This window comes from Oncorhynchus tshawytscha, linkage group LG05 (assembly GCF_018296145.1).
Source record: "Oncorhynchus tshawytscha isolate Ot180627B linkage group LG05, Otsh_v2.0, whole genome shotgun sequence".
Classification (NCBI taxonomy): Eukaryota; Metazoa; Chordata; class Actinopteri; order Salmoniformes; family Salmonidae; genus Oncorhynchus; species Oncorhynchus tshawytscha.
Genome location: NC_056433.1, coordinates 10,279,585 through 10,305,606, shown reverse-complemented (window position 1 = coordinate 10,305,606; position 26,022 = coordinate 10,279,585). Strand labels below are relative to the sequence as shown.

The following is a 26,022-nucleotide window of genomic DNA, read 5'->3' as shown; positions in this document are numbered from 1 at the left end:
ACAGGGAAGTCAGAGCCAGCTCAGCGTCTCTTACCACCACTACTGTGTTCCAAACAGACACCGAGACTAATACAAACATGAAGTACACACACACATATAAACAGCTCATACTCTTGCACACAATGCACCTTCTAATTTCCTAATTTAATTTGGGTGATTATCTTTACCGTTCATTTGGTTTGGGGCATATAGCTGGTTGGCGTGGGACAGGGACCGATCTTGACATTTGAATTATTTTGAGGTCTAAAAACGTCTAACAGTCTTTAAAGCAGTGCCCCCAGGACCCCTTCCCTCGACACACCTTTTATAGTCAATACAACTGGTATCCCATGTGGATGGGAACCTCTTTCTCTCTCGCTCTCTCTGTCTCTCTTTCCATCTCTCTCGTTCTCTCTCTCTCACTCTCCAGCCTGCGCACTAACTGATTAATCAGTCACACCTTTCTTTACCCTGCAGCCCTCGGGCTGTTTGTGTTGATAGCCCCAGCATTGAGACTGCTGTAAATAAATAATCACACACCACTGAGTCGCCCCATCCCTGCTGAAGGAAAGATTAATTACAGATGGAAAGATTTCTCCTTCTATCCTCTTCCTCCTCACTCTCTAACCTCTACGTAACTGATCGACTCTCAGGTATTTCCTCTCTCACATTCCCTCTCTCCCTCTCGCTGTGTTTTTCCCTCTCTCTAACCTCGGCTCTCTCTCTCTCACTCGTATTCCTCTCTTTCTCTCGCTGTGTTTTTCCCTCTCTCTAACCTCGGCTCTCTCTCTCTCACTCGTATTCCTCTCTCCCTCTCGCTGTGTTTTCCCTCTCTCTAACCTCGGCTCTCTCTCTCTCACTCGTATTCCTCTCTTTCTCTCGCTGTGTTTTTCCCTCTCTCTAACCTCGGCTCTCTCTCTCTCACTCGTATTCCTCTCTTTCTCTCGCTGTGTTTTTCCCTCTCTCTAACCTCGGCTCTCTCTCTCACTCGTATTCCTCTCTTTCTCTCGCTGTGTTTTTCCCTCTCTCTAACCTCGGCTCTCTCTCTCTCACTCATATTCCTCTCTCCCTCTCGCTGTGTTTTTCCCTCTCTCTAACCTCGGCTCTCTCTCTCTCACTCGTATTCCTCTCTCCCTCTCGCTGTGTTTTTCCCTCTCTCTAACCTCGGCTCTCTCTCTCTCACTCGTATTCCTCTCTTTCTCTCGCTCTGTCTCAATCCCCCGTCATCTTCCTCTCTCTGTCGACCTCTTCTTTTTCCTTGTCAGGAAACTCTTTTCAGGATGTAGAACATAGTGTTAGAGGTGATGAATACACTACACTAATTACAGTGTGTGAGAGACTTGCTGCTTGTCCCTTCGCCTCAGCTACAGGAATGAAGAGTGGTGGGACTCAAGGGTCTCTTCTCCTGTCAAGTGAGTGCCCTTGGACAGATTGCCTCTCTCTCTCTCTCTCTCTCTCTCTCTCTCTCTCTCTCTCTCTCTCTCTCTCTCTCTCTCTCTCTCTCTCTCCACACACCCATGCTAGGACACACATACGCTGCCCTCTGCCTTCACTGGCAGTGCTCGCTTTGATTCATCGCACTGGTTGGCTGCTGCTAGGGGAGTGCTGAGCACCTGTCAGTAACAGCTTTATAATCCACAGTAAGGTATGAGGAGGCACGGGCGCAAGGCCCAAACACACATAGGATTTATGAGTGGAGGTGTGTGAGCCGGGAAAGGGTGTGTGTGTGTGCGTGTGTGCGTTTGTGCTGAGCCAGGGACAAGGTCCTAGGCTATGCTGTGTGTATTGTATGTGTGTCAGTGTATGTGTGTATGAGAGAGAGAAAGAGTGTTTATTGGGTGTGTATTTGTGTGCATATCAAATCAAATTGTATTTGTCACATACACATGGTTAGCAGATGTTAATGCGAGTGTAGCGTAATGCTTGTGCTTCTAGTTCCGGCAATGGAGTAATAACCAACGAGTAATCTAACCTAACAATTCCACAACTACTACCTTATACATACAAGTGTAAAGAGATAAAGAATATGTACATAAAGATATATGAATGAGTGATGGTACAGAACGGCATAGGCAAGATGCAGTAGGTGGTATAGAGTACAGTATATACATACGAGATGAGTAATGTAGGGTATATAAACATAAATTGGCATAGTTTAAAGTGGCTAGTGATACATGTATTACATAAAGATGCAGTAGATGATATTGAGTACAGTATATACGTATACATATGAGATGAGTAATGTAGGGCATGTAAACATTATATTAAGTGGCATTGTTTAAAGTGTTTAGTGATACATTTTCCCATCAATTTCCATCAATTTCCATTATTAAAATGGCTGGAGTTGAGTCAGTATGTTGGCAGCAGCCACTCAATGTTAGTGGTGGCTGTTTAACAGTCGGATCGCCTTGAGATAGGAGCTGTTTTTCAGTCTCTCGGTCCCTGCTTTGGTGCACCTGTACTGACCTCGCCTTCTGGATGATAGCGGGGTGAACAGGCAGTGGCTCGGGTGGTTGTTGTCCTTGATGATCTTTATGGCCTTCCTGTGACATCGGGTGGTGTAGGTGTCCTGGAGGGCAGGTAGTTTGCCCCCGGGTGATGCGTTGTGCAGACCTCACTACCCTCTGGAGAGCCTTACAGTTGTGGGCGGAGCAGTTGCCGTACCAGGCGGTGATGCAGCCCGACAGGATGCTCTCGATTGTGCATCTGTAGAAGTTTTGAGTGCTTTTGGTGACAAGCCAAATTTCTTCAGCCTCCTGAGGTTGCATCTACTGTAAATGGAAGGGAGTTGTGTTTGCAGTGTTTGTGCCTGGGAATGTGTGGACAAAATCCACATTTCAATTTGATCCGATTTGTAATATTTTTGTTATGTCATAATAACATGAAAACTAGACATTGATTTGTTGCCTTACTTCTGTCCTAAAGGGCGAAGTCAGGACTTCAACCCAAGTTACAGTACAAAAGAGATTTAGCCAAGTCTGACATGGGCAGAACAGACTCACACTGAAGCTTGCTTACTGTCCATACGCCCCTATAGAAAAACCCAGTGAACAGACTTCAGAACGGAATTCTGTCTGCAATGTCTGCTTAGTGCCACTTTGTGGTACCTCTGTCAGGGCATGTCAGGGTGCATTAAGGACCTTTATATGTTCAGGATGGGGGAGAGATAGATAGAGGCAAGTCTGATCACAAATCAGTTTTAGACCTTACATCTCAGACGTGCACCCCAGATTCTTATCAAATGACATGAATGCGCTATAAACTGATACTAGATCAGATTTACAGTCTTTGATCAGTCTTACTGTGCATCTCTCAGATCTGTACATCATGTTCTTATCAGGTGACCTGGATGAGCATGAGTTTAATCTAGTCCTGGATCAGTTTTGTATCTTAGACCTCCACCACTAGCTGGCATAAAATACTTTGACATTTCACTGGAGATTCAGGATGTGAGATTGTCTGTCACCTGCTGCCATTATTATTGTTAGAAATTTATTTTGGTGTTATTTTTCATACTATTCAAATTTAAACATTCCCCTTTTAGGCTCTTGCTGTTTAATTTATTCTAGGCTGGCAAAGAGCTTTAACCCTGGGAATTTGAGGCGTTGAGCTAGCAAGGCCAGAGTGGTTTTAGCAATCATGTTAGTTTGAAAATGATTTGCCTTAATTCAGTGAGCTTTCGGTTGGCTGCTAGCCAGAAAGGGGCTCCCTACTGCCTCCATTCTTTCTCCCTGGCCTTTCTTTCTTTCTTTCTTTCTTTCGCTATTTATTTATTTCCTTCTATCCTTTTAGTTGGCATACATTCTTTAGTCTTTCCTTCACTTCTCCTCTCTCACCCCTTCTGTTGCCTCTGTCTTTTCTGTCTTCTGAATTCTCAATTCCACCCCCCCTCTCTCACTGTCTCTCTCTGTCTCTTTCTCACTATCTCTCTCTCTCTCTCTCTCTCTCTCTCTCTCTCTCTCTCTCTCTCTCTCTCTCTCTCTCTCTCTCTCTCGCTATCTCTCTCTCTTTCTCTCTCTCTCTCTCTTGCTCTCACTCTCTCTCTGTATCTCTCTCTCTGTCTCTGTCTCTCTCTCTACAACTGCCCTCTTGCTCCATTTCTCCCCCATGTCTCCAGATCCCCCCCTGAGGTACCCCACTAATCCTAGCCTTTTCTCATTTCACACTCCACGCTGTCATAGATGAATGCTAATAAGATCACCAGAGATTACCTGCTTTTCATTTTTTTAAAGCCTCAGTGCTTTAACCTCTATTGAAGGGTTGAGCAGCATGAAAAAACCACGTCTACAGTAATGAGCCTCATCCCTGTGTTAGGGATAGACAATGAGCTAAACAATGAACAGTGCAACAGCAATGAATGGGCGACAGGCAGTCGACACAGAACCTGTGCATGTTATGTCGGCTGGATATCGGAATATCGGAATCTTTACGTACCTCCGTTGATTCTTGTAGGCATAGTCATATTCATCTCGCTGCATTCTGAACCGATCATTTTATTGTGTTAGTGTATGAGAATAGCAGTGAAAGAATGGTTAACTAATTGTTTGGCTAGTATGATCCCGCAGCAGCTGTACCTCCCTTCCCTCCCCTACAGTTTTCCTGGCTCACACCACAAGCATGCAAACGGCGGGTGGGCTTGTAACGTTACATTAATACGAGGTTGATGCTGAACAAACGACCCCGGATCATATTTCCTAATTCCATACAAAGCTAAGAACAACAGGTTGGCTTCATCTCAATCACAGCTATGGAAGCCTGGGGAACGCGCCAACTGTTGACACTGTACTTTGCTTCAGAGAACCATGTAATGTGCCCCCACCCTGCCACAATCAGCCCCAGCTAGCCCTGACATGGAACCACGCTGTGGGGTCGGGCGCTATGACACAAGCCCCTTAATGGATCCCTGAATCAGCGCAACAAAAGGGCCTCCGTGTCTCCTGGGTCTCAGGAATGTTTACAATAAGCGTCAGGGCCTTAAACTAACATTTTTGACTACCAGCCACTGTGGCATGTAGATTTTTAAATCGAACAGCCAACTCAGATTTATTTACCAACCCAAATATTAATTAAACACAAAAAACACAAAACAAAACGGATGATTATGCTTCGTAATGTTTCTAAAACAAGGAATGTATTAATGGTAAGAAGTAATGTGGTATATATTTTTATTTCATTTAAAATTTTGTGACCTCTGAGCCTTTTAACCAAAATATCACAGATGAGACAAAAATGTTCAGCTGCCCCTTTAACCGTGGTAATGGGGCCACTCCAGTTAAAATCTGTCTCGTAGAGGCTGGCAACGTCTCTTCGCTAGCAGTGGAAGCAGTGAGCCCCGTGTGTGACCCACGCCAACGTGGCTGGTGAATTAGACATTCTTACCCGCCAATACCAAAATCTACCCACATTTGGTGGGTCGTGGGTGGCGGGTGTTCATTTTAGGCCCTGGGGGGTGGCCTAATAGCACAACGCCACGTGAAAGCAGCTATCCCAGAGAATCAAGACAAAGGCCTAAACAGGGGGCCAAGCAGTGGCCCATACTGGGTTTGGCAGGTGTTGTGGACACCCGACGGGAGACCTTCTCTCGCAATTATCGTTGAAATGCCATGGCGGCAAGGTCACAAGTCAAAATCCCCTTTCTCCCCTCAATGGCATCTGACATCATATACATTAGATGTTACATGCTGTTCATGGTAGAGGGAGCACAGAAGAGGAAGGAGAGGGTGGGAGTGTTTTAGAACACAGGAAAAAGGAGAGAATGGGAGTGTTCTAGAACACAGAGGAAGAACAAGAGCATTGGAGGGATCTAGAACACATAGGAAGAATGAGAGAATGGGAGGGATCTAGAACACAGAGGAAGAAGAAGAGAATGGGAGGGATCTAGAACACAGCGGAAGAATGAGAGAATGGGAGGGATCTAGAACACAGAGGAATAAGAAGAGAATGGGAGGGATCTAGAACACAGAGGAAGAGGGAGAGAATGGGAGGGATCTAGAACACAGAGGGAGAAGAAGAGCATGGGAGGGATCTAGAACACAGAGGAAGAAGAAGAGCATGGGAGGGATCTAGAACACAGAGGAAGAAGGAGAGAATGGGAGGGATCTAGAACACAGAGGGAGAGAATGGGAGTGTTCTAGAACACAGAGGAAACAGGAGGGAATGGGAGGGATCTGGAATACAGAGGAAACAGGAGAAATGAGAGGGATCTAGAACACAGAGGAAACAGGAGAGAATGGGAGGGATCTAGAATACAGAGGAAACAGGAGAAATGAGAGGGATCTAGAACACAGAGGAAACAGGAGAGAATGGGAGGGATCTAGAATACAGAGAAAACAGGATCTGGAACACAGAAAACAGGATGGAAAGGGACAGAACACAGAGAAAAGGAGAAATGAGGGGATCTAGAAAACAGAGGAAACAGGAGAGAATGGGAGGGATCTAGAATACAGAGGAAACAGGAGAAATGAGAGGGATCTAGAACACAGAGGAAACAGGATAGAATGGGAGTGTTCTAGAACACAGAGGAAACAGGACGGAATGAGAGGGTTCTGGAACACAGAGGAAACAGGAGGGAATGAGAGGGTTCTGGAACACAGAGGAAACAGGACGGAATGGGAGGGTTCTGGAACACAGAGGAAACAGGAGGGAATGAGAGGGTTCTGGAACACAGAGGAAACAGGATGGAATGGGAGGTTCTGGAACACAGAGGAAACAGGAGGGAATGAGAGGGTTCTGGAACACAGAGGAAACAGGATGGAATGGGAGTGTTCTGGAACACAGAGGAAACAGGAGGGAATGAGAGGGTTCTGGAACACAGAGGAAACAGGATGGAATGGGAGGGATCTAGAACACAGAGGAAACAGGAGAAATGAGAGGGATCTAGAACACAGAGGAAACAGGAGAGAATGGGAGGGATCTAGAATACAGAGGAAACAGGAGAAATGAGAGGGATCTAGAACACAGAGGAAACAGGATGGAATGGGAGGGATCTCGGAATGAGAGGGTTCTGGAACACAGAGGAAACAGGAGGGAATGAGAGGGTTCTGGAACACAGAGGAAACAGGATGGAATGGGAGGGTTCTGGAACACAGAGGAAACAGGAGGGAATGAGAGGGTTCTGGAACACAGAGGAAACAGGATGGAATGGGAGTGTTCTGGAACACAGAGGAAACAGGAGGGAATGAGAGGGTTCTGGAACACAGAGGAAACAGGATGGAATGGGAGTGTTCTGGAACACAGAGGAAACAGGAGGGAATGAGAGGGTTCTGGAACACAGAGGAAACAGGATGGAATGGGAGGGATCTAGAACACAGAGGAAACAGGAGAAATGAGAGGGATCTAGAACACAGAGGAAACAGGAGAGAATGGGAGGGATCTAGAATACAGAGGAAACAGGAGAAATGAGAGGGATCTAGAACACAGAGGAAACAGGATGGAATGGGAGGGATCTAGAACACAGAGGAAACAGGACGGAATGAGAGGGTTCTGGAACACAGAGGAAACAGGAGGGAATGGGAGGGTTCTGGAACACAGAGGAAAACAGGAGGGAATGAGAGGGTTCTGGAACACAGAGGAAACAGGAGGGAATGAGAGGGTTCTGGAACACAGAGGAAACAGGAGGGAATGAGAGGGTTCTGGGAGTGTTCTGGAACACAGAGGAAACAGGAGGGAATGAGAGGGTTCTGGAACACAGAGGAAACATGGAGGGAATGAGAGGGTTCTGGAACACAGAGGAAACAGGAGGAGGGAATGAGAGGGTTCTGGAACACAGAGGAAACAGGAGGGAATGAGAGGGTTCTGGAACACAGAAAACAGGAGGAATGAAGGGTTCTGGAACACAGAGGAAACAGGAGGGAATGAGAGGGTTCTGGAACACAGAGGAAACAGGATGGAATGGGAGTGTTCTGGAACACAGAGGAAACAGGAGGGAATGAGAGGGTTCTGGAACACAGAGGAAAACAGGATGGAATGGGAGTGTTCTGGAACACAGAGGAAAACAGGATGGAATGGGAGGGATCTAGAATACAGAGGATTAAGGAGGTTGTGTCAGTTTCCTCATTGTCCACATCTTATTTGATATTAATCAATTCCCCCTGATAAAGGAAATGCAGGGAGTCCCAGATAATGGAAATATGCAATTTTTTTTACATGAAAAGGGACTCATATAGTATTCAGTTTCAGTCGGGATCAAAACTGGAGACATGAAGGAGGCGATACTAGAAGACCGTCCATAATTCAACAAAACTACAGTATCTGTCTCGTGTCAGTTGGGGGGAGACATATGGAATCTCTCATTCACTCCTCACGACACTCACCATGAGCAAGCTTGTGGAAATGTTTAGGCCAAGCATCTGGATGTGTTTGATGGATCGCTCAGGAAACGCGTGAGGTTTCACTGAAGGCCAGAACAGTTTTAGAGGAATGATGGGATGGATGGAGGGGTGATGAGAGCCCCAGTTTCTGACACATCTACACAAAATGTCCAGCACTGATTTGTGACCTGCTTTCTGCGCTGTCTGGATGATGGAGTTACTGTTGAGAGGTCAAGCTGCTCGTTCCCACAGAGCTCAAGACAACAACACTAAAACCAATGCAGTTTCCTAACCTCCTCATAGTGAAGTGGATGTTCTGGGAGTTTTATCTTTCATTGTTTCAGATCTCACCTCAACATTAGCATGGAAGACCTTAAGTTTCAAGTTTTAATGTCACATCACTGTTTGTGAGTGGGTGTGTAGTCGGTGGGTGTGTAGTCATTGGGTGTGTTGGTGTGGGTGTGTAGTCAGTATAAATGTACTCTATGTGTGTGGGTGTTTAGTCAGTATAAATGTACTGTATGTGAGTTGCCCAATATCATATGGAAGGCCTTTGTCCAACCTCGTAGACTCTGACCAGTCAATACACCGTAGCCATTGCCTGCAGGCAACTGACCTAGTGGCCTCATGGATGGAATGTTATTCAGATTTTTTTATAATTTCCTAATTAATAAACCATTTTTTTTAAAGCCGCCAAAAATCCTGTGTTTCTATGTCAACCGGTTTTGTTATTTGTCTTCTGTGATGAAAATAAAAAGTAACGCTGGACTGCAAACTCAAAATCGAATACATTTCAACTCATGGTACAGGTATATTTTTAAGCCCATAACCATGTGTGTGAGATGTATACTTTTGTTTCAAAGTAAATTTGTTTAAGACTACAAAGAAACACTCTGTGTGACCCTGATTGGTTAAGAACCGACCAGCATCATAGCTATAGATCGCAACCAGCATTGTATGTATCTTCATTACTTAATTCGACCACAACCATAATCAGTTTGTGCACAGCTCCTGGACGGTCACAAAAACTGACACAACAGCTGGAGCGCCCTTCCACTGCATGGGAAGAGAAATAGAACAGACACCCACATCAATCCAACACCCCTCCTCTATATGTCTCCGTATGTTCCCCATACCCCTATGGCCTTGGTCAGAGAAACCACTTCTATACCATGTCTGCCAGAAACTTTAAGACACAACAGAGCTCTCGTGTTCGCGTGGCATCTGAGTTATTTCAAGGCTTCCATCCAGCTAGCTGTTGAACATATATCACAGTCTGGGTAATGCATGCATGTCACGCAGCATACATCAGACTGTCAATCTGTGGGGGCTCGTGTTTGCCAGAAGGCTAGGACGGCGATATGGGTTTCATCACAAGGGACATAATGGTGGACAGAAAAGACGAGCTGGCTGGTCAGGATTTTGCTGTTTCTTAACCTCGGTTTGGGAAAGTGCAACCCTGCCATTGAGAACATATTTGTACTACAATAAAAAATTCCATAAAATAAGAAATCAAAATGAAGGAAAAAATGTCTCCATTAAAAATATAGTTTGTGAAAGGATTTTTTTCTCTTTTTGAAATGCAATTTACACAATATATGACCTCTGCTAAAAGTCTATATCGGTGTATTAAGACCAGAACTGACTCTACTGACTCTAACTCTACTGACTGTACTAGCGTTCTGGCAAACACGAGCCCCCACAGATTGACAGTCTGATGTCTTATGGCCAACGTGACATGGTGTGATGAAAGAAACATACAGGAACTCAAATCCTTCTGTTCACCTGATTTAGAATTCCTCACAATCAAATGTAGACCGCATTATCTACCAAGAGAATTCTCTTCGATTATAATCACAGCCGTATATATCCCCCCCCAAGCAGACACATCGATGGCTCTGAACGAACTTTATTTAACTCTCTGCAAACTGGAATCCATTTATCCGGAGGCTGCATTCATTGTAGCTGGGGATTTTAACAAGGCTAATCTGAAAACAAGACTCCCTAAATTTTATCAGCATATCGATTGCGCAACCAGGGGTGGAAAGACCCTGGATCATTGTTACTCTAACTTCCGCGACGCATATAAGGCCCTGCCCCGCCCCCCTTTCGGAAAAGCTGACCACGACTCCATTTTGTTGATCCCTGCCTACAGACAGAAACTAAAACAAGAAGCTCCCACGCTGAGGTCTGTCCAACGCTGGTCCGACCAAGCTGACTCCACACTCCAAGACTGCTTCCATCACGTGGACTGGGAGATGTTTCGTATTGCGTCAGACAACAACATTGACGAATACGCTGATACGGTGTGCGAGTTCATTAGAACGTGCGTTGAAGATGTCGTTCCCATAGCAACGATTAAAACATTCCCTAACCAGAAACCGTGGATTGATGGCAGCATTCGTGTGAAACTGAAGGCACGAACCACTGCTTTTAATCAGGGCAAGGTGTCTGGTAACATGACTGAATACAAACAGTGCAGCTATTCCCTCCGCAAGGCTATCAAACAAGCTAAGCGCCAGTACAGAGACAAAGTAGAATCTCAATTCAACGGCTCAGACACAAGAGGTATGTGGCAGGGTCTACAGTCAATCACGGACTACAGGAAGAAACCCAGCCCAGTCACGGACCAGGATGTCTTGCTCCCAGGCAGACTAAATAACTTTTTTGCCCGCTTTGAGGACAATACAGTGCCACTGACACGGCCTGCAACGGAAACATGCGGTCTCTCCTTCACTGCAGCCGAAGTGAGTAAGACATTTAAACGTGTTAACCCTCGCAAGGCTGCAGGCCCAGACGGCATCCCCAGCCGCGCCCTCAGAGCATGCGCAGACCAGCTGGCCGGTGTGTTTACGGACATATTCAATCAATCCCTATACCAGTCTGCTGTTCCCACATGCTTCAAGAGGGCCACCATTGTTCCTGTTCCCAAGAAAGCTAAGGTAACTGAGCTAAACGACTACCGCCCGTAGCACTCACATCCGTCATCATGAAGTGCTTTGAGAGACTAGTCAAGGACCATATCACCTCCACCCTACCTGACACCCTTGACCCACTCCAATTTGCTTACCGCCCAAATAGGTCCACAGACGATGCAATCTCAACCACACTGCACACTGCCCTAACCCATCTGGACAAGAGGAATACCTATGTGAGAATGCTGTTCATCGACTACAGCTCGGCATTCAACACCATAGTACCCTCCAAGCTCGTCATCAAGCTCGAGACCCTGGGTCTCGACCCCGCCCTGTGCAACTGGGTACTGGACTTCCTGACGGGCCGCCCCCAGGTGGTGAGGGTAGGCAACAACATCTCCTCCCCGCTGATCCTCAACACTGGGGCCCCACAAGGGTGCGTTCTGAGCCCTCTCCTGTACTCCCTGTTCACCCACGACTGCGTGGCCATGCACGCCTCCAACTCAATCATCAAGTTTGCGGACGACACAACAGTGGTAGGCTTGATCACCAACAACGACGAGACGGCCTACAGGGAGGAGGTGAGGGCCCTCGGAGTGTGGTGTCAGGAAAATAACCTCACACTCAACGTCAACAAAACTAAGGAGATGATTGTGGACTTCAGGAAACAGCAGAGGGAACACCCCCATCCACATCGATGGAACAGTAGTGGAGAGGGTAGCAAGTTTTAAGTTCCTCGGCATACACATCACAGACAAACTGAATTGGTCCACTCACACAGACAGCATCGTGAGGAAGGCGCAGCAGCGCCTCTTCAACCTCAGGAGGCTGAAGAAATTCGGCTTGTCACCAAAAGCACTCACAAACTTCTACAGATGCACAATCGAGAGCATCCTGGCGGGCTGTATCACCGCCTGGTATGGCAACTGCACCGCCCTCAACCGTAAGGCTCTCCAGAGGGTAGTGAGGTCTGCACAACGCATCACCGGGGGCAAACTACCTGCCCTCCAGGACACCTACACCACCCGATGCTACAGGAAGGCCATAAAGATCATCAAGGACATCAACCACCCGAGCCACTGCCTGTTCACCCCGCTGCCATCCAGAAGGCGAGGTCAGTACAGGTGCATCAAAGCTGGGAGAGACTGAAAAACAGCTTCTATCTCAAGGCCATCAGACTGTTAAACAGCCACCACTAACATTGAGTGGCTACTGCCAACACACTGTCAATGACACTGACTCTACTCCAGCCACTTTAATCATGGGAATTGATGGGAAATGATGTAAATATATCACTAGCCACTTTAAACAATGCTACCTTATATAATGTTACTTACCCTACATTATTCATCTCATATGCATACGTAGATACTGTACTCTATATCATCGACTGCATCCTTATGTAATACATGTATCACTTGCCACTTTAACTATGCCACTTGGTTTACATACTTATCTCATATGTATATACTGTACTCGATATCATCTACTGTATCTTGCCTATGCTGCTCTGTACCATCACTCATTCATATATCCTTATGTACATATTCTTTATCCCCTTACACTGTGTATGACAGTAGTTTTTTTTGGAATTGTTAGTTAGATTACTTGCTCGTTATTACTGCATTGTCGGAACTAGAAGCACAAGCATTTCGCTACACTCGCATTAACATCTGCTAACCATGTGTATGTGACAAATAAAATTTGATTTGATTTGATTTGATAACTCTACTGACTCTAACTCTACTGACTCTGACTCTACTGACTCTAACACTACTGACTCTACTGACTACTGACTCTACTAACTTTACTGACTCTACTAACTCTGCTAACTACTTACTATACTGACTCTACTAACTACTGACTCTACTGACTCTAACTCTACTGACTCCACTAGCTACTGACTCTACCAACTCTACTGACTCTACTAACTTCTGACTCTACCAACTCTACTGACTACTGACTCTACTTACCCTATTGATTCTAACTACTGACTCTACTAACTCTACTAACTATTGACTCTATTAACTCTACTGACTCTACTGACTCTAACTCTACTGACTACTACATCTACTGACTACTAACTCTACTGACTCTAACTCTACAAACTCTACTAACTTTACTGACTACAAACTACTGACTCTACTAACACTACTGACTCTACTGACTTCACTAGGTACTGAATCTAATGACTACTAACTACTGACTCTACTGAATCTTCTGACTGCTAACTACTGACTACTAACTCCAGTGACTCTATTGACTCTGACTCTACTGACTCCAACTCTACTAACTACTAACTCTACTGACTCTACTGAGTCTACTAACTACTGACTCTACTAACTCTACTGAATCGACTGACTCTTACTCTACTGACTCTATTGACTCTGACTCTACTGACTCTACTAACTCTACTGACTCTACTAACTACTGACTTTACTGACTACTAACTCTACTGAATCGACTGACTCTTACTCTACTGACTCTATTGACTCTGACTCTACTAACTCTACTGACTCTACTAAATCTACTGACTCTACCAACTACTGACTCTATGAACTCTACTGACTCTACTAACTACTGACTCTATGAACTACTGACTCTACTAACTCTACGAACACTACTGACTCTACTAAATCTACTGACTCTACTGACTCTAACAACTACTGACTCTTCTAACTCTACTGACTCTATGAACTCTACTGACTCTACTAACTACTGACTCTACTGACTCTGCTAGCTACTGCCTCTACTAACTCTAGACTCTACTAAGTCTACTGACTCTACTAAGTACTGACTCTACTGATGCTACTAATTCTACTGACTCTGCCAACTCTACTAACTACTTACTCTGCTAATGCTACTGACTCTACTAATGCTACTGACTACTAACTACTGACTACTGACTCCACTAGCTACTGACTCAACTGACTCTACTAGCTCTACTAACTCTTCTAACTACTGTGCGCTATTAACTCTTCTGACTCTACCAACAATACTGACTACTGACTCCACTAGCTACTGACTCGACTAACTCTACTGACTCTACTAACTACTGACTCTACTGACTATACTAACTCTACTGACTCTACTTGCTCTTTTGACTCTACTGACTCTCCTGACTCTACTAACTACTGACTCTACTAACTGTACTGACTCTATTGACTCCAACTCTACTGACTCTACTGACTACTACCTCTACTGACTATACTAACTACTGACTCTACTAACGCTACTGACTCTACTAACTACTAACTCTACTGACTCTATGAACTCTACTGACTCTACCAACTACTGACTCTACTGACTCTACCAACTCTAATAACTACCGACTCTGCTAACTACTGACTCGAATAACTCTACTGACTCTAACTCTACTGACTCTACAAACTCTGCTGACTCTACAAACTGTGCTGACTCTACTAACTACTGACTCTACTGACGATACTAACTCTACTAACTACTGACTCTACTAACTACTGACTCTACTAATGCTACTGACTCTACTAATGCTACTGACTACTAACTACTGACTACTGACTCCACTAGCTACTGACTCAACTGACTCTACTAGCTCTAATAACTCTTCTAACTACTGACGCTATTAACTCTTCTGACTCTACCAACAATACTAACTACTGACTTTACTGACTCTGCTAACTACTGACTTGACTAACTCTACTGACTCTACTAACTACTGACTCTACTGACTATACTAACTCTACTGACTCTACTTGCTCTTTTGACTCTACTGACTCTCCTGACTCTACTAACTGCTGACTCTACTAACTGTACTGACTCTATTGACTCCAACTCTACTGACTCTACTGACTACTACCTCTACTGACTATACTAATGCTACTAACTCTACTAACTCTACTGACTCTATGAACTCTACTGACTCTACCAACTACTGACTCTACTGACTCTACCAACTCTAATAACTACCGACTCTGCTAACTACTGACTCGAATAACTCTACTGACTCTAACTCTACTGACTCTACAAACTCTGCTGACTCTACAAACTCTGCTGACTCTACTAACTACTGACTCTACTGACGATACTAACTCTACTAACTACTGACTCTACTAACTACTGACTCTACTAGCTCCACTGACTCTACCAACTCTACGAACTACTGACTCTACTAACTACGGACTCTATTAACTCTACTGACTCTACTAACTCTACTAACTCTACTGACTCTACTAACTACTGACTCTACTGACTCTACCAACTCTACTAACTACTCACTCTGCTAACTATGGACTCTACTAACTCTACTGACTTTACTAACTCTACTGTCTCTACTGACTCTATGCACTCTACTGACTCTACCAACTACTGACTCTACTATTTCTACTAACTCTATTTACTCTACTGACTCTACCAACTCCACTATCTACTGACTCTGCTAACTACTGACTATACCAACTCTACGAGCTACTGACTCTGCTAACTACTGACTCTACTAACTACTAACTCTACTGACTCTACCAACTCTACTAACTACTGACTCTACTAACTCTACTGACTATTAACTCTGCTGACTACAAACTATGCTGACTCTATTAACTACTGACTCTACCAACTCTACTATCTTCTGACTATGCTAACTACTGACTCTACTAACTCTACTGACTCTATTAACTCTACTGACTACAAAATATGCTGACTCTACTAACTACTGACGCTACTGACTCTACCAACTCTACTAACTTCTGACTCTGCTAACTACTGACTCTACTAACTCTACTAATGCTACTGACTCTACAAACTACTGACTCTACTGACTCCACTTCAAACGCAATGCCTCTTTGCTTGACATCATGGGAAAATCAAAAGAAATCAGCCAAGACCTTGTAAATTCTAGACCTCCACAAGTCTGGTTCTTCCTTGGGAGCAATTTCCAAATGCCTGAAGGTACCACGTTCATCTTTACAAACAATAGTACGCCAGTATAAACATTATGGGACCAGTGTTGTCCTCTGGTCTGAAGAAACAAAAATAGAACTGTTGGGCCATAATGAACATCATTATGTTCAGAGGAAAAAGGGGGAAAGCTTGCAAGCAGAAGAACACCATCCCAACCGTGGGGTGGCAGCATCATGTTGTGGGGGTGCTTTGCTGCAGGAGGGACTGGTGCACTTCACAAAATAGATGGCATCATGAGGTAGGAAAATTATGTGGATATATTGAAACAAGATATCAAGACATCAGTCAGGAAGTTAAGCTTGGTCGCAAATGGGTCTTCCAAATGGACAATGACCCCAAACATACTTCCAAAGTTGTGACAAAATGGCTTAAGGACAACAAAGTCAAGGTATTGGAGTGGTCATCACAAAGCCCTGACCTCAATCCTATAGAAAATGTGTGGACAGAACTGAAAAAGCGTGTGCGAGCAAGGAGGCCTACAAACCTGACTCAGTTACACCAGCTCTGTCAGGAGGAATGGGCCAAAATTCACCCAACTTATTGTGGAAGGCTACCCAAAACTTTTGACCCAAGTTAAACAATTTAAAGGCAATGCTACCAAATACTAATTGAGTGTATGTAAACTTCTGACCCACTGGGAATGTAATGAAAGAAATAAAAGCTGAAATAAATCATTCTCTCTACTATTATTCTGACATTTCACATTCTTAAAATAAAGTGGTGATCCTAACTGACCTAAGACAGGGAATTGTTACTTGGATTAAATGTCAGGAATTGTGAATAACTGAGTTTAAATGTATTTGGCTCAGGTGTATGTAAACTTCCGACTTCAACTGTAGCTGTATAGACCATCATTGGTCAAACCTTAGAGGCAGAGAAAGGAAGCAGTCAGTCTGAAGTCTTGGGCGAGCAGCTGCCTATTCTGACTGGTCCCCTTGTTGAAGTGACAACATGAGAGAGGGAGAGTGGAAGTATAGAAGTGTCCTTAGTGGTTAACAGGAAGAATCTGGCAGGGTATTTAGCTGAAACCCAAAGCCTGATGGGGGATTGTGAAAGCTAGTGGCAACAAGCTAGTGGCTGTGGTCAGGGTGGACGAATTGCTCTTGCTAATTTGACAGAGTTGAAAAGGAGTTCCATTGACACAAGACCAATGTGTAGGACCATATATACCCTACGAAGCCATTTACTCTTCTCATTCTCCATCCCTCATCTGAATTAACTCGTCTTTTGTCTTAAAGGACATGACAGATGTAAAATCATGTGAGTGTGCCTGTGCGGATCCTTGATCCTTGGTGATGCTTCAAGATAGAGAGCTCTATTTTAGCACTAGCATGCTGACCAATGACCTCATTAGTACTGCCTCAAAGGGAAAGAAGGCTAGCGGTAGCTACTTTAACTGAATGTCATTGTCCTTTTTACACTGATATTTTCCCAAATGCAAGGTCCATGGCTGACATACATAACCGCCAGTGGACCTGGCTTCTCCTGGGTGCATTCTGAGGCAATTTCTACCAGTCATAGTGGTTCAAGTCTCATGCTGGACGAGGTATAAGAAGACAACACTACGTACAGTACATGGTGGCTTTGATATGATCACAGTTTCTAGTAATTCTGCAAGACATTTTATGAGCAATTCATTTCTCACATTTAGCATAATGATGGCTTCTGTTACTAAAGGAAGTTCAAGGACATGCTTACACATTGTATTGGAACAGCTTATCTAATGCTCTGAAGTAAACTGTTTTTTTCAGTTTAAAACTGTGCAGGTGGAGATGCTTTGAATCCTGGTTACCTCACGACCAAATATGTGGTATTACATCCGTGTGTCTAGCATGCGCAGTGCTCTCATCATAGTTTTACAGGCAGTACTGGTCTTCCATTTCTATTAAAGAATCAAATTGTCTAAGAATCCTGAGCCACGTGCTGATTAATCGACTCCTGCGGATATTAGTGTCCCAAAACACCCTGAACCTCTGTCTGTCTACTGCTATGGTTTGCTCTTTGTAAGAGCATTGGTTTATCCTTATAAACTGTCATCCATCCAACTCAATCCATCCAACCCAATACATCCATCCAACCCAATTTATCCATCCAACCCAATCCATCCATCCTATCAACCCAATCTATCCGTCCAACCCAATCCATCCATCCATCCAAGCCAATCCAATCCATCCATCCAAGTCAAACCATCCATCCATCCAACCATCCATCAACCCTCCATCCATCCAATCCCATCCAACCATTCATCCAACCCAATCCATCCATCCAACCCAATCTATTTATCCATCCAACCCAATCCATCCAAGCCAATCCAATCCATCCATCCATCTCAATCCATCCATCCATCCAACCATCCATCAACCATCCATCCAATCCCATCCATCCATCCAACTTAATCCATCCAACCATCCATCCATACAACCCAATCCATCCATCCAACCCAATCCATCCATCCATCCAACCCAATCAGTCCATCCATCCATCCAACCCAATCTATCCATCCAACCCAATCCATCCATCCATCAACCTAATCTATCCTTGATATAAGCCCTTGATTAACTGTCTCTGACCTGTTAATATAAACGCTTGATTAACTGTCTCTGACCGGTCTATATAAACCCTTGATTAACTGTCTCTGACCTGTCTATATAAACCCTTGATTAACTGTCTCTGACCTCTCTATATAAACCCTTGATTAACTGTCTCTGACCTCTCTATATAAACCCTTGATTAACTGTCTCTGACCTGTCTATATAAACCCTTGATTAACTGTCTCTGACCTGTCTTTATAAACCCTTGATTAACTACCTCTGACCTGTCTATATAAACCCTTGATTAACTGTCTCTGACCTCTCTATATAAACCCTTGATTAACTGTCTCTGACCTGTCTATATAAACCCTTGATTAACTGTCTCTGACCTCTCTATATAAACCCTTGATTAACTGTCTCTGACCTCTCTATATAAACCTTGATTAACTACCTCTGACCTGTCTATATAAACCCTTGATTAACTGTCTCTGACCTGTCTATATAAACCTTTGAATAACTACCTCTGACCTGTCTATATAAACCCTTGATTAACTGTCTCTGACCTCTCTATATAAACCCTTGATTAACTACCTCTGACCTGTCTATATAAACCCTTGATTAACTGTCTCTGACCTCTCTATATAAACCCTTGATTAACTGTCTCTGACCTGTCTATATAAACCCTTGATTAACTGTCTCTGACCTCTCTATATAAACCCTTGATTAACTGTCTCTGACCTGTCTATATAAACCTTTGAATAACTACCTCTGACCTGTCTATATAAACCCTTGATTAACTGTCTCTGACCTCTCTATATAAACCCTTGATTAACTGTCTCTGACCTGTCTATATAAACCCTTGATTAACTGTCTCTGACCTGTCTATATAAACCCTTGATTAACTGTCTCTGACCTGTCTATATAAACCCTTGATTAACTACCTCTGACCTGTCTATATAAACCCTTGATTAACTGTCTCTGACCTCTCTATATAAACCCCTGATTAACTGTCTCTGACCTGTCTTTATAAACCCTTGATTAACTACCTCTGACCTGTCTATATAAACCCTTGATTAACTATCTCTGACCTGTCTTTATAAACCCTTGATTAACTACCTCTGACCTGTCTATATAAACCCTTGATTAACTGTCTCTGACCTCTCTATATAAACCCCTGATTAACTGTCTCTGACCTGTCTTTCTGACCTAATGTTGTATCGTCCTCTTGATAACCTGTTGTTTTATGTCAATGATACACTGAAAGATATAAAAGGTACATACAACCACATCACTCACTCACTCTCACTCACTCACTCACTCACTCACTCACTCACTCACTCACTCACTCACTCACTCACTCACTCACTCACTCACTCACTCACTCACTCACTCACTCACTCATGTGCACAAGTACAGTTCATGTGGGCACACACATACTCATACACATACATGTGAACACACGCATACACCCACTAACCAAATGTCTTTGAAGTCCGGGTAGAATGGGAACTGGGCTTCTGTCATCTCAGGAAGTATTCATGCAGTGTGTCTGAGGAGCACGCAGACGATCACCAGCAGTTTTCACAGCAGCTGTGTACCGACACTGCAGGAAGGGGTGGAAAAGAGGCTGGGCTGAAGAGGAAGAGTGAGCAAGTGAGTGCATGAGAGAGGGGGGAAGGTGAGCGAGACAGAGGGAGGGAAAGACTAGAGAGGGGAGAAGAGAGGAGGAACGCTTGGACTACTGCCATTGTTTCCCAGCAACAGCGGGAGCAGGAATGTACTCTTTCCCCACCTCCCAGTGGGTTTTCTCTCGTTTCTTTCCCTCTTTTCCGTTCATCCCTCTCCTGGAGTTGCACCGTCTCCCAGTGCCTTACTGGCAGGAGAGAGAGGAGGAGCGGAACGGCGAGCCGTGAGAGCGCTGCAGAGGTGGAGACTGAAGGGTTACCAGAGCGAGAGAGAGAGAGAGAGAGAGAGAGAGGGGTGAAAAAGAGGAAGAGGGAGTGGTTAATGAGTGAATAGGGATTGAGAGAAGGCAGGCAGGAGTGCTTAGATGGAGCAAGAGAGGGAGAGGAAAACCGCAATAGAGAGAGAGCGCTATTGGAAGGTGTGTGTTGGGAGTTTACACTTGGAGAAGAAGATCGCAGCGAAGAAGGGGAAAAAAAAGGGAAGGTGTTAATATAAGACCAGAGGAGAAAGAATGGAAAAGGGAAAGACCAGATGTTTGTCTGTAGAGCTGTGGTGACAGAACTGCAAAACGTTTGTAATCCAGGAACAAACTGAGAGGAGGCACTTCTACTTTCTGGACTGCGTTTCTGTACCTGGGAGGATTTTACTGGCCTGAGCACATTGTCATCACACTGCGCAAAGGTGACTATTGGGGAAAAAAAAGATGATCGGTCTCAAGGTTGCACCAAACCGTATTCTACTCTTTCCTCAATCAGCTAAAATCACCTAAAACTTTGGCGGACCCTCTTCCCCCTCGCCGGGACCGCTGTACTCTCAGCCACGTTTGCCACCACTGACACCCGTTGCCATGCGTCAGCCCCACCTCTTCCAACTTCACCGGTTTCCACAACTCCCTCTCCGTTTGGAGTCTAATAATTTCTCCTCCCCCCTCATTAAAAACTACCCCACCCCTCCTGAACAGTCCTCGCTCGTCGGGACTATGGAATACACCGGCTCTATACTGTGATGATTATGAGAAAGCACAAGTATCGTCACGTCTACAATTTGTGGCTAGGAACTCAGAGTAGATAATGGATTGGAGAGAACTGTGAGTACTGTGGTTCTGTCTCTTGCGAATGTCTTATTTACTTCAATTTCATTGTTTTTTTTTCACTTTGTATTTAATTTCCATCCTCATATTCTCATGTTATGATAGTACATTATGAATGATGGGAAATTCAAACTATCAATGTTGACACTGACATTTTTTTTGTGATGGGCAGTTTTGCGCTCCAAAAGGGTTTACTTTACCCTCGTTCTATGCTCAAAAAGCTCTGCCTAGCCCCCTGGCCTAAGCCTGCCTCTTCATCCTTATTATTGAGAGGTCACTTTCTGAAGTTTGACCCCTACTACACTCTCTCTCTTTGGGTGGGGGGGGGTCATACTCTTAACTCTTATCCACCTCAAAGCATTCCACCCCTCTGTACTTTGCTGACTACACTATGTTTACGACTAGCACGTCTCAATGTAGGGTAGTAGGGAAGAAGGGTTGAACGGGTGGGCGTGTCTTGGTGTAACCACCCAAGTGAGTCTCCTCGCTTATGCCATGCTCTGCTAACACAGCCGAGCAACAGGAGTGAAGATAGAAGTTACTAACCCCTAACCGCTGACACAACATCAGATATTTTTCATCCTCCAATTGGTTATGGTTTGAATTGTAGAATAAGGTAATCCAATCCTAGATCTGAGGTTCAGTGGACCTCTCCTACCTCGAGCCAAATTACATGTGTAGGGAGGGGCTGTAGCTGAGACAGACATCTCAATTAGCCAATGGGGATACCTCTGTGTTGAGTGATCGGGAGCAGGGGGAAGTTGCCCCTAGACCCTGATCTTGGGTCAGTTTAGCATTTTCCCCACTAACGGTTTAGGATTGGGAAAGGGGAAGCTGATCCTAGATCTGTACCTAAGGGAACCTTCACTCCGGAGCATATGATCCCACAGGGGCGAGGACACGTGGTATTGATAGTGGCTGAGTCATTGAACCTGTTCTCAATTGGATTTGCTCAACCCCTGTCTTCTCTCTCCTCCTTCCAATCGTGCCTTATCTTGAAAAATGTCAAAGGTAATCGAGGAGAGGTGGCGAGGAAGAAGCAACGTGGATGAAAATGCACTTGTTAGTTCTACAAGAGATTTTATAGATAAGTAAAAGGATAAGTAGCATATAATTTAAAAAAAATGTTTGCATGCTTTTCTCCTTTGAGAAAACAACAATTGCTTCAAAGGGGGTGTGGCAGATATCAAAACTGTTCCGTGAAGGACTCAGGTAGGACACGCACGACTATCCTCCATGAAACGTGGCTATCGAGGTGAGGAGGACTCTTCCGTTCACCCACTAAACAAATTGACACTCTCCTCGGCCACTCAACCACTTTCCCGAGGAGAGAATAGAGACCAGAATGAGAAAAAGGCCCTTCGAGGAGCTGCCTGGTCTGCTGACACACCCCACAGTCTGGCACATGCTGCGTGCTCTCTCATCTCAAAACGTAACGAATAGAGCTGATATGATTCTCGATCCTACATGACAGAGAATCATGTCTGTTCTACAACATGTATTTCTATCTGACATTCTGTATCATTGAGGTGAAACTCTGTCTGTTGCAAATAGAAACATGATGAATAGAGCTGATATGATTCTCGATCCTACATGACAGAGAATCATGTCTGTTCTACAACATGTATTTCTATCTGACATTCTGTATCATTGAGGTGAAACTCTGTCTGTTGCAAATAGAAACATGATGAATAGAACTGATATGATTCTTGATCCTACATGACAGAGAGGCATTGGTAACACTTTACAATGGGGAATGGGGAGGGGGGGGGGGTGTATAAGGCATTCATAACACATGAAACCAGTCATAACACCTTTAGGAAACCAGTCGTAACACCTTTATGAAACCAGCCATAACACCTTTAGGAAACCAGTCATAACACCTTTAGGAAACCAGTCGTAACACCTTTATGAAACCTGAAACCAGTGGTAACACCTTTAGGAAACCAGTCATAACACCTTTAGGAACCCAGTCATAACACCTTTATGAAACCAGCCATAACACCTTTAGGAAACCAGTCATAACAGCTTTAGGAAACCAGCCATAACACCTTTATGAAACCAGCCATAACACCTTTAGGAAACCAGCCATAACACCTTTAGGAAACCAGCCATAACACCTTTATGAAACCAGCCATAACACCTTTAGGAAACCAGTCATAACACCTTTAGGAAACCAGTCATAACACCTTTAGGAAACCAGCCATAACACCTTTAGGAAACCAGTCATAACACCTTTAGGAAACCAGTCATAACACCTTTAGGAAACCAGCCATAACACCTTCAGGAAACCAGTCATAACACCTTTAGGAAACCAGTCGTAACACCTTTAGGAAACCAGTCATAACACCTTTAGGAAACCAGTCGTAACAACAACCTTCATAACAAATTGGATTCAAGATCATTAATATTAATAAGGAGTTTTCAAATAAGGTGTCAATGAAGCATGTCAATTCTACATAATATAATTACATCTGAAAGTTCTGTAACATTTGCACCCTTTTGAGTAGGCCCCTGGTAGTATAATGTGGGTGGGTCTCTTGGTAATATAGTGTGGTGGGACTCTTGGTAATATAATGTGGTGGGTCTCTTCTTTGTAATTTAGTGTGGTGGGTCTCTTCTTGGTAATATGGTGTGGTGGGTCTCTTCTTGGTAATATAGTGTGGTGGGTCTCTTGGTAATATAATGTGGTGGGTCTCTTCTTGGTTTTATAGTGCGGTGGGTCTCTTGGTAGTATAGTGTGGTGGGTCTCTTGGTAATATAGTGTGGTGGGTCTCTTCTTGGTTTTATAGTGTGGTGGGTCTCTTGGTAGTATAGTGTGGTGGGTCTCTTCTTGGTAATATAGTGTGGTGGGTCTCTTCTTGGTGGTATAGTGTGATGGGTCTCTTCTTGGTGATTTAGTTTGGGTGAGTCTCTTGGTAATATAGTGTGGTAGGTCTCTTGGTAATTTAGTGTGGGTGGGTCTCTTGGTAATTTAGTGTGGTGGGTCTCTTCTTGGTAATATGGTGTGGTGGGTCTCTTCTTGGTAATTTAGTGTGGGTGGGTCTCTTGGTAATATAGTGTGGTTGGTCTCTTATTGGTAATATAGTGTGCTGGGTCTCTTCTTGTTCATTTAGTGTGGGTGGGTCTGTTCTTGGTAATATATTTGGTGGGTCTCTTTTTGTTAGTATAGTGTGGTGGGTCTCTTGGTAGTATAGTGTGGTGGGTCTCTTCTTGGTAATATAGTGTGGAGGGTCTCTTCTTTGTAATATAGTGTGGTGGGTCTCTTTGGTGGTAGAGTGTGGTGGGTCTCTTCTTGGTAATATAGTGTGGTGGGTCTCTTCTTGGTAATATAGTGTGGTGTGTCTCTTTGGTGGTATAGTGTGGTGGGTCTCTTCATGGTAATATAGTGTGGTGGGTCTCTTTGGTGGTATGGTGTGGTGGGTCTCTTTGTAATATAGTGTGGTGGGTCTCTTCTTGGTTACATAGGGTGGTGGGTCACTTCTTGGTAATATAGTGTGGTGGGTCTCTTGGTAATATAGTGTGGTGGGTCTCTTCTTGGTTTTATAGTGTGGTGGGTCTCTTGGTAGTATAGTGTGGTGGGTCTCTTCTTGGTAATATAGTGTGGTGGGTCTCTTCTTGGTGGTATAGTGTGATGGGTCTCTTCTTGGTGATTTAGTGTGGGTGAGTCTCTTGGTAATATAGTGTGGTAGGTCTCTTGGTAATTTAGTGTGGGTGGGTCTCTTGGTAATTTAGTGTGGTGGGTCTCTTCTTGGTAATATGGTGTGGTGGGTCTCTTCTTGGTAATATAGTGTGGTGGGTCTCTTTTTGGTAGTATAGGGTGGGTCTCTTGGTAATATATTTGGTGGGTCTCTTTTTGTTATTATAGTGTGGTGGGTCTCTTGGTAGTATAGTGTGGATGGGTTTCTTGGTAATATAGTGTGGATGGGTCTCTTAGTAATATAGTGTGGTGGGTCTCTTTTTGGTAGTATGGGTAGGTTTCTTCTTGGTAATATAGTGTGGTGGGTCTCTTCTTGGTAGTATACTGTGGGTAGATCTCTTGGTAGTATAGTGTGGTGGGTCTCTTGGTAATATAGTGTGGTGGGTCTCTTCTTGGTTTTATAGTGTGGTGGGTCTCTTGGTAATATAGTGTGGTGGGTCTCTTCTTTGTTTTATAGTGTGGTGGGTCTCTTCTTGGCAATATAGTATGTTGGGTCGCTTTTTGGAAATATAGTGTGGTGGGTCTCTTCTTGGTAATATGGTGTGGTGGTTCTCTTCTTGGTTTTATAGTGTGGGTGGGTCTCTACTTGGTAATATAGTGTTGGTGGGTCTCTTCTTGGTAATATGGTGTGGGTGGGTCCCTTCTTGGTTTTATAGTGTGGTGGGTCTGTTGTTGGTAGTATAGTGTGGGTTGGTCTCTTCTTGGTAATTTAGTGTGGGTGGGTCTCTTGGTAATTTAGTGTGGGTGGGTCTCTTGGTTAATATAGTGTGGTGGGTCTCCTTGGTTTTATAGTGTGGTGGGTCTCTTGGTAATATAGTGTGGTGGGTCTCTTCTTTGTTTTATAGTGTGATGGATCTCTTCTTGGTGATTTAGT

At 44.2% G+C, this 26,022-nt stretch overlaps 1 protein-coding gene across 5 annotated transcripts in view; it reads left to right on the top strand.

The window, feature by feature from the left end:
* Positions 1–26,022, top strand: part of kif26aa (kinesin family member 26Aa) — a 176,028-nt gene that overhangs the window by 91,375 nt on the left and 58,631 nt on the right. Inside the window, exon 1 of one of the 5 annotated variants that reach the window (XM_024419612.2) lies at positions 20,721–21,445. The exons of 3 other annotated variants lie outside the window; for them this stretch is intronic. In XM_024419612.2, the coding sequence (XP_024275380.1) occupies positions 21,429–21,445 (17 nt within the window). In that variant the 5' untranslated portion in view covers positions 20,721–21,428. Of the gene's footprint in view, positions 1–20,720; positions 21,446–26,022 lie in introns of those variants that run through there. One more of the 5 variants, XM_042321452.1, reaches the window with a different exon arrangement.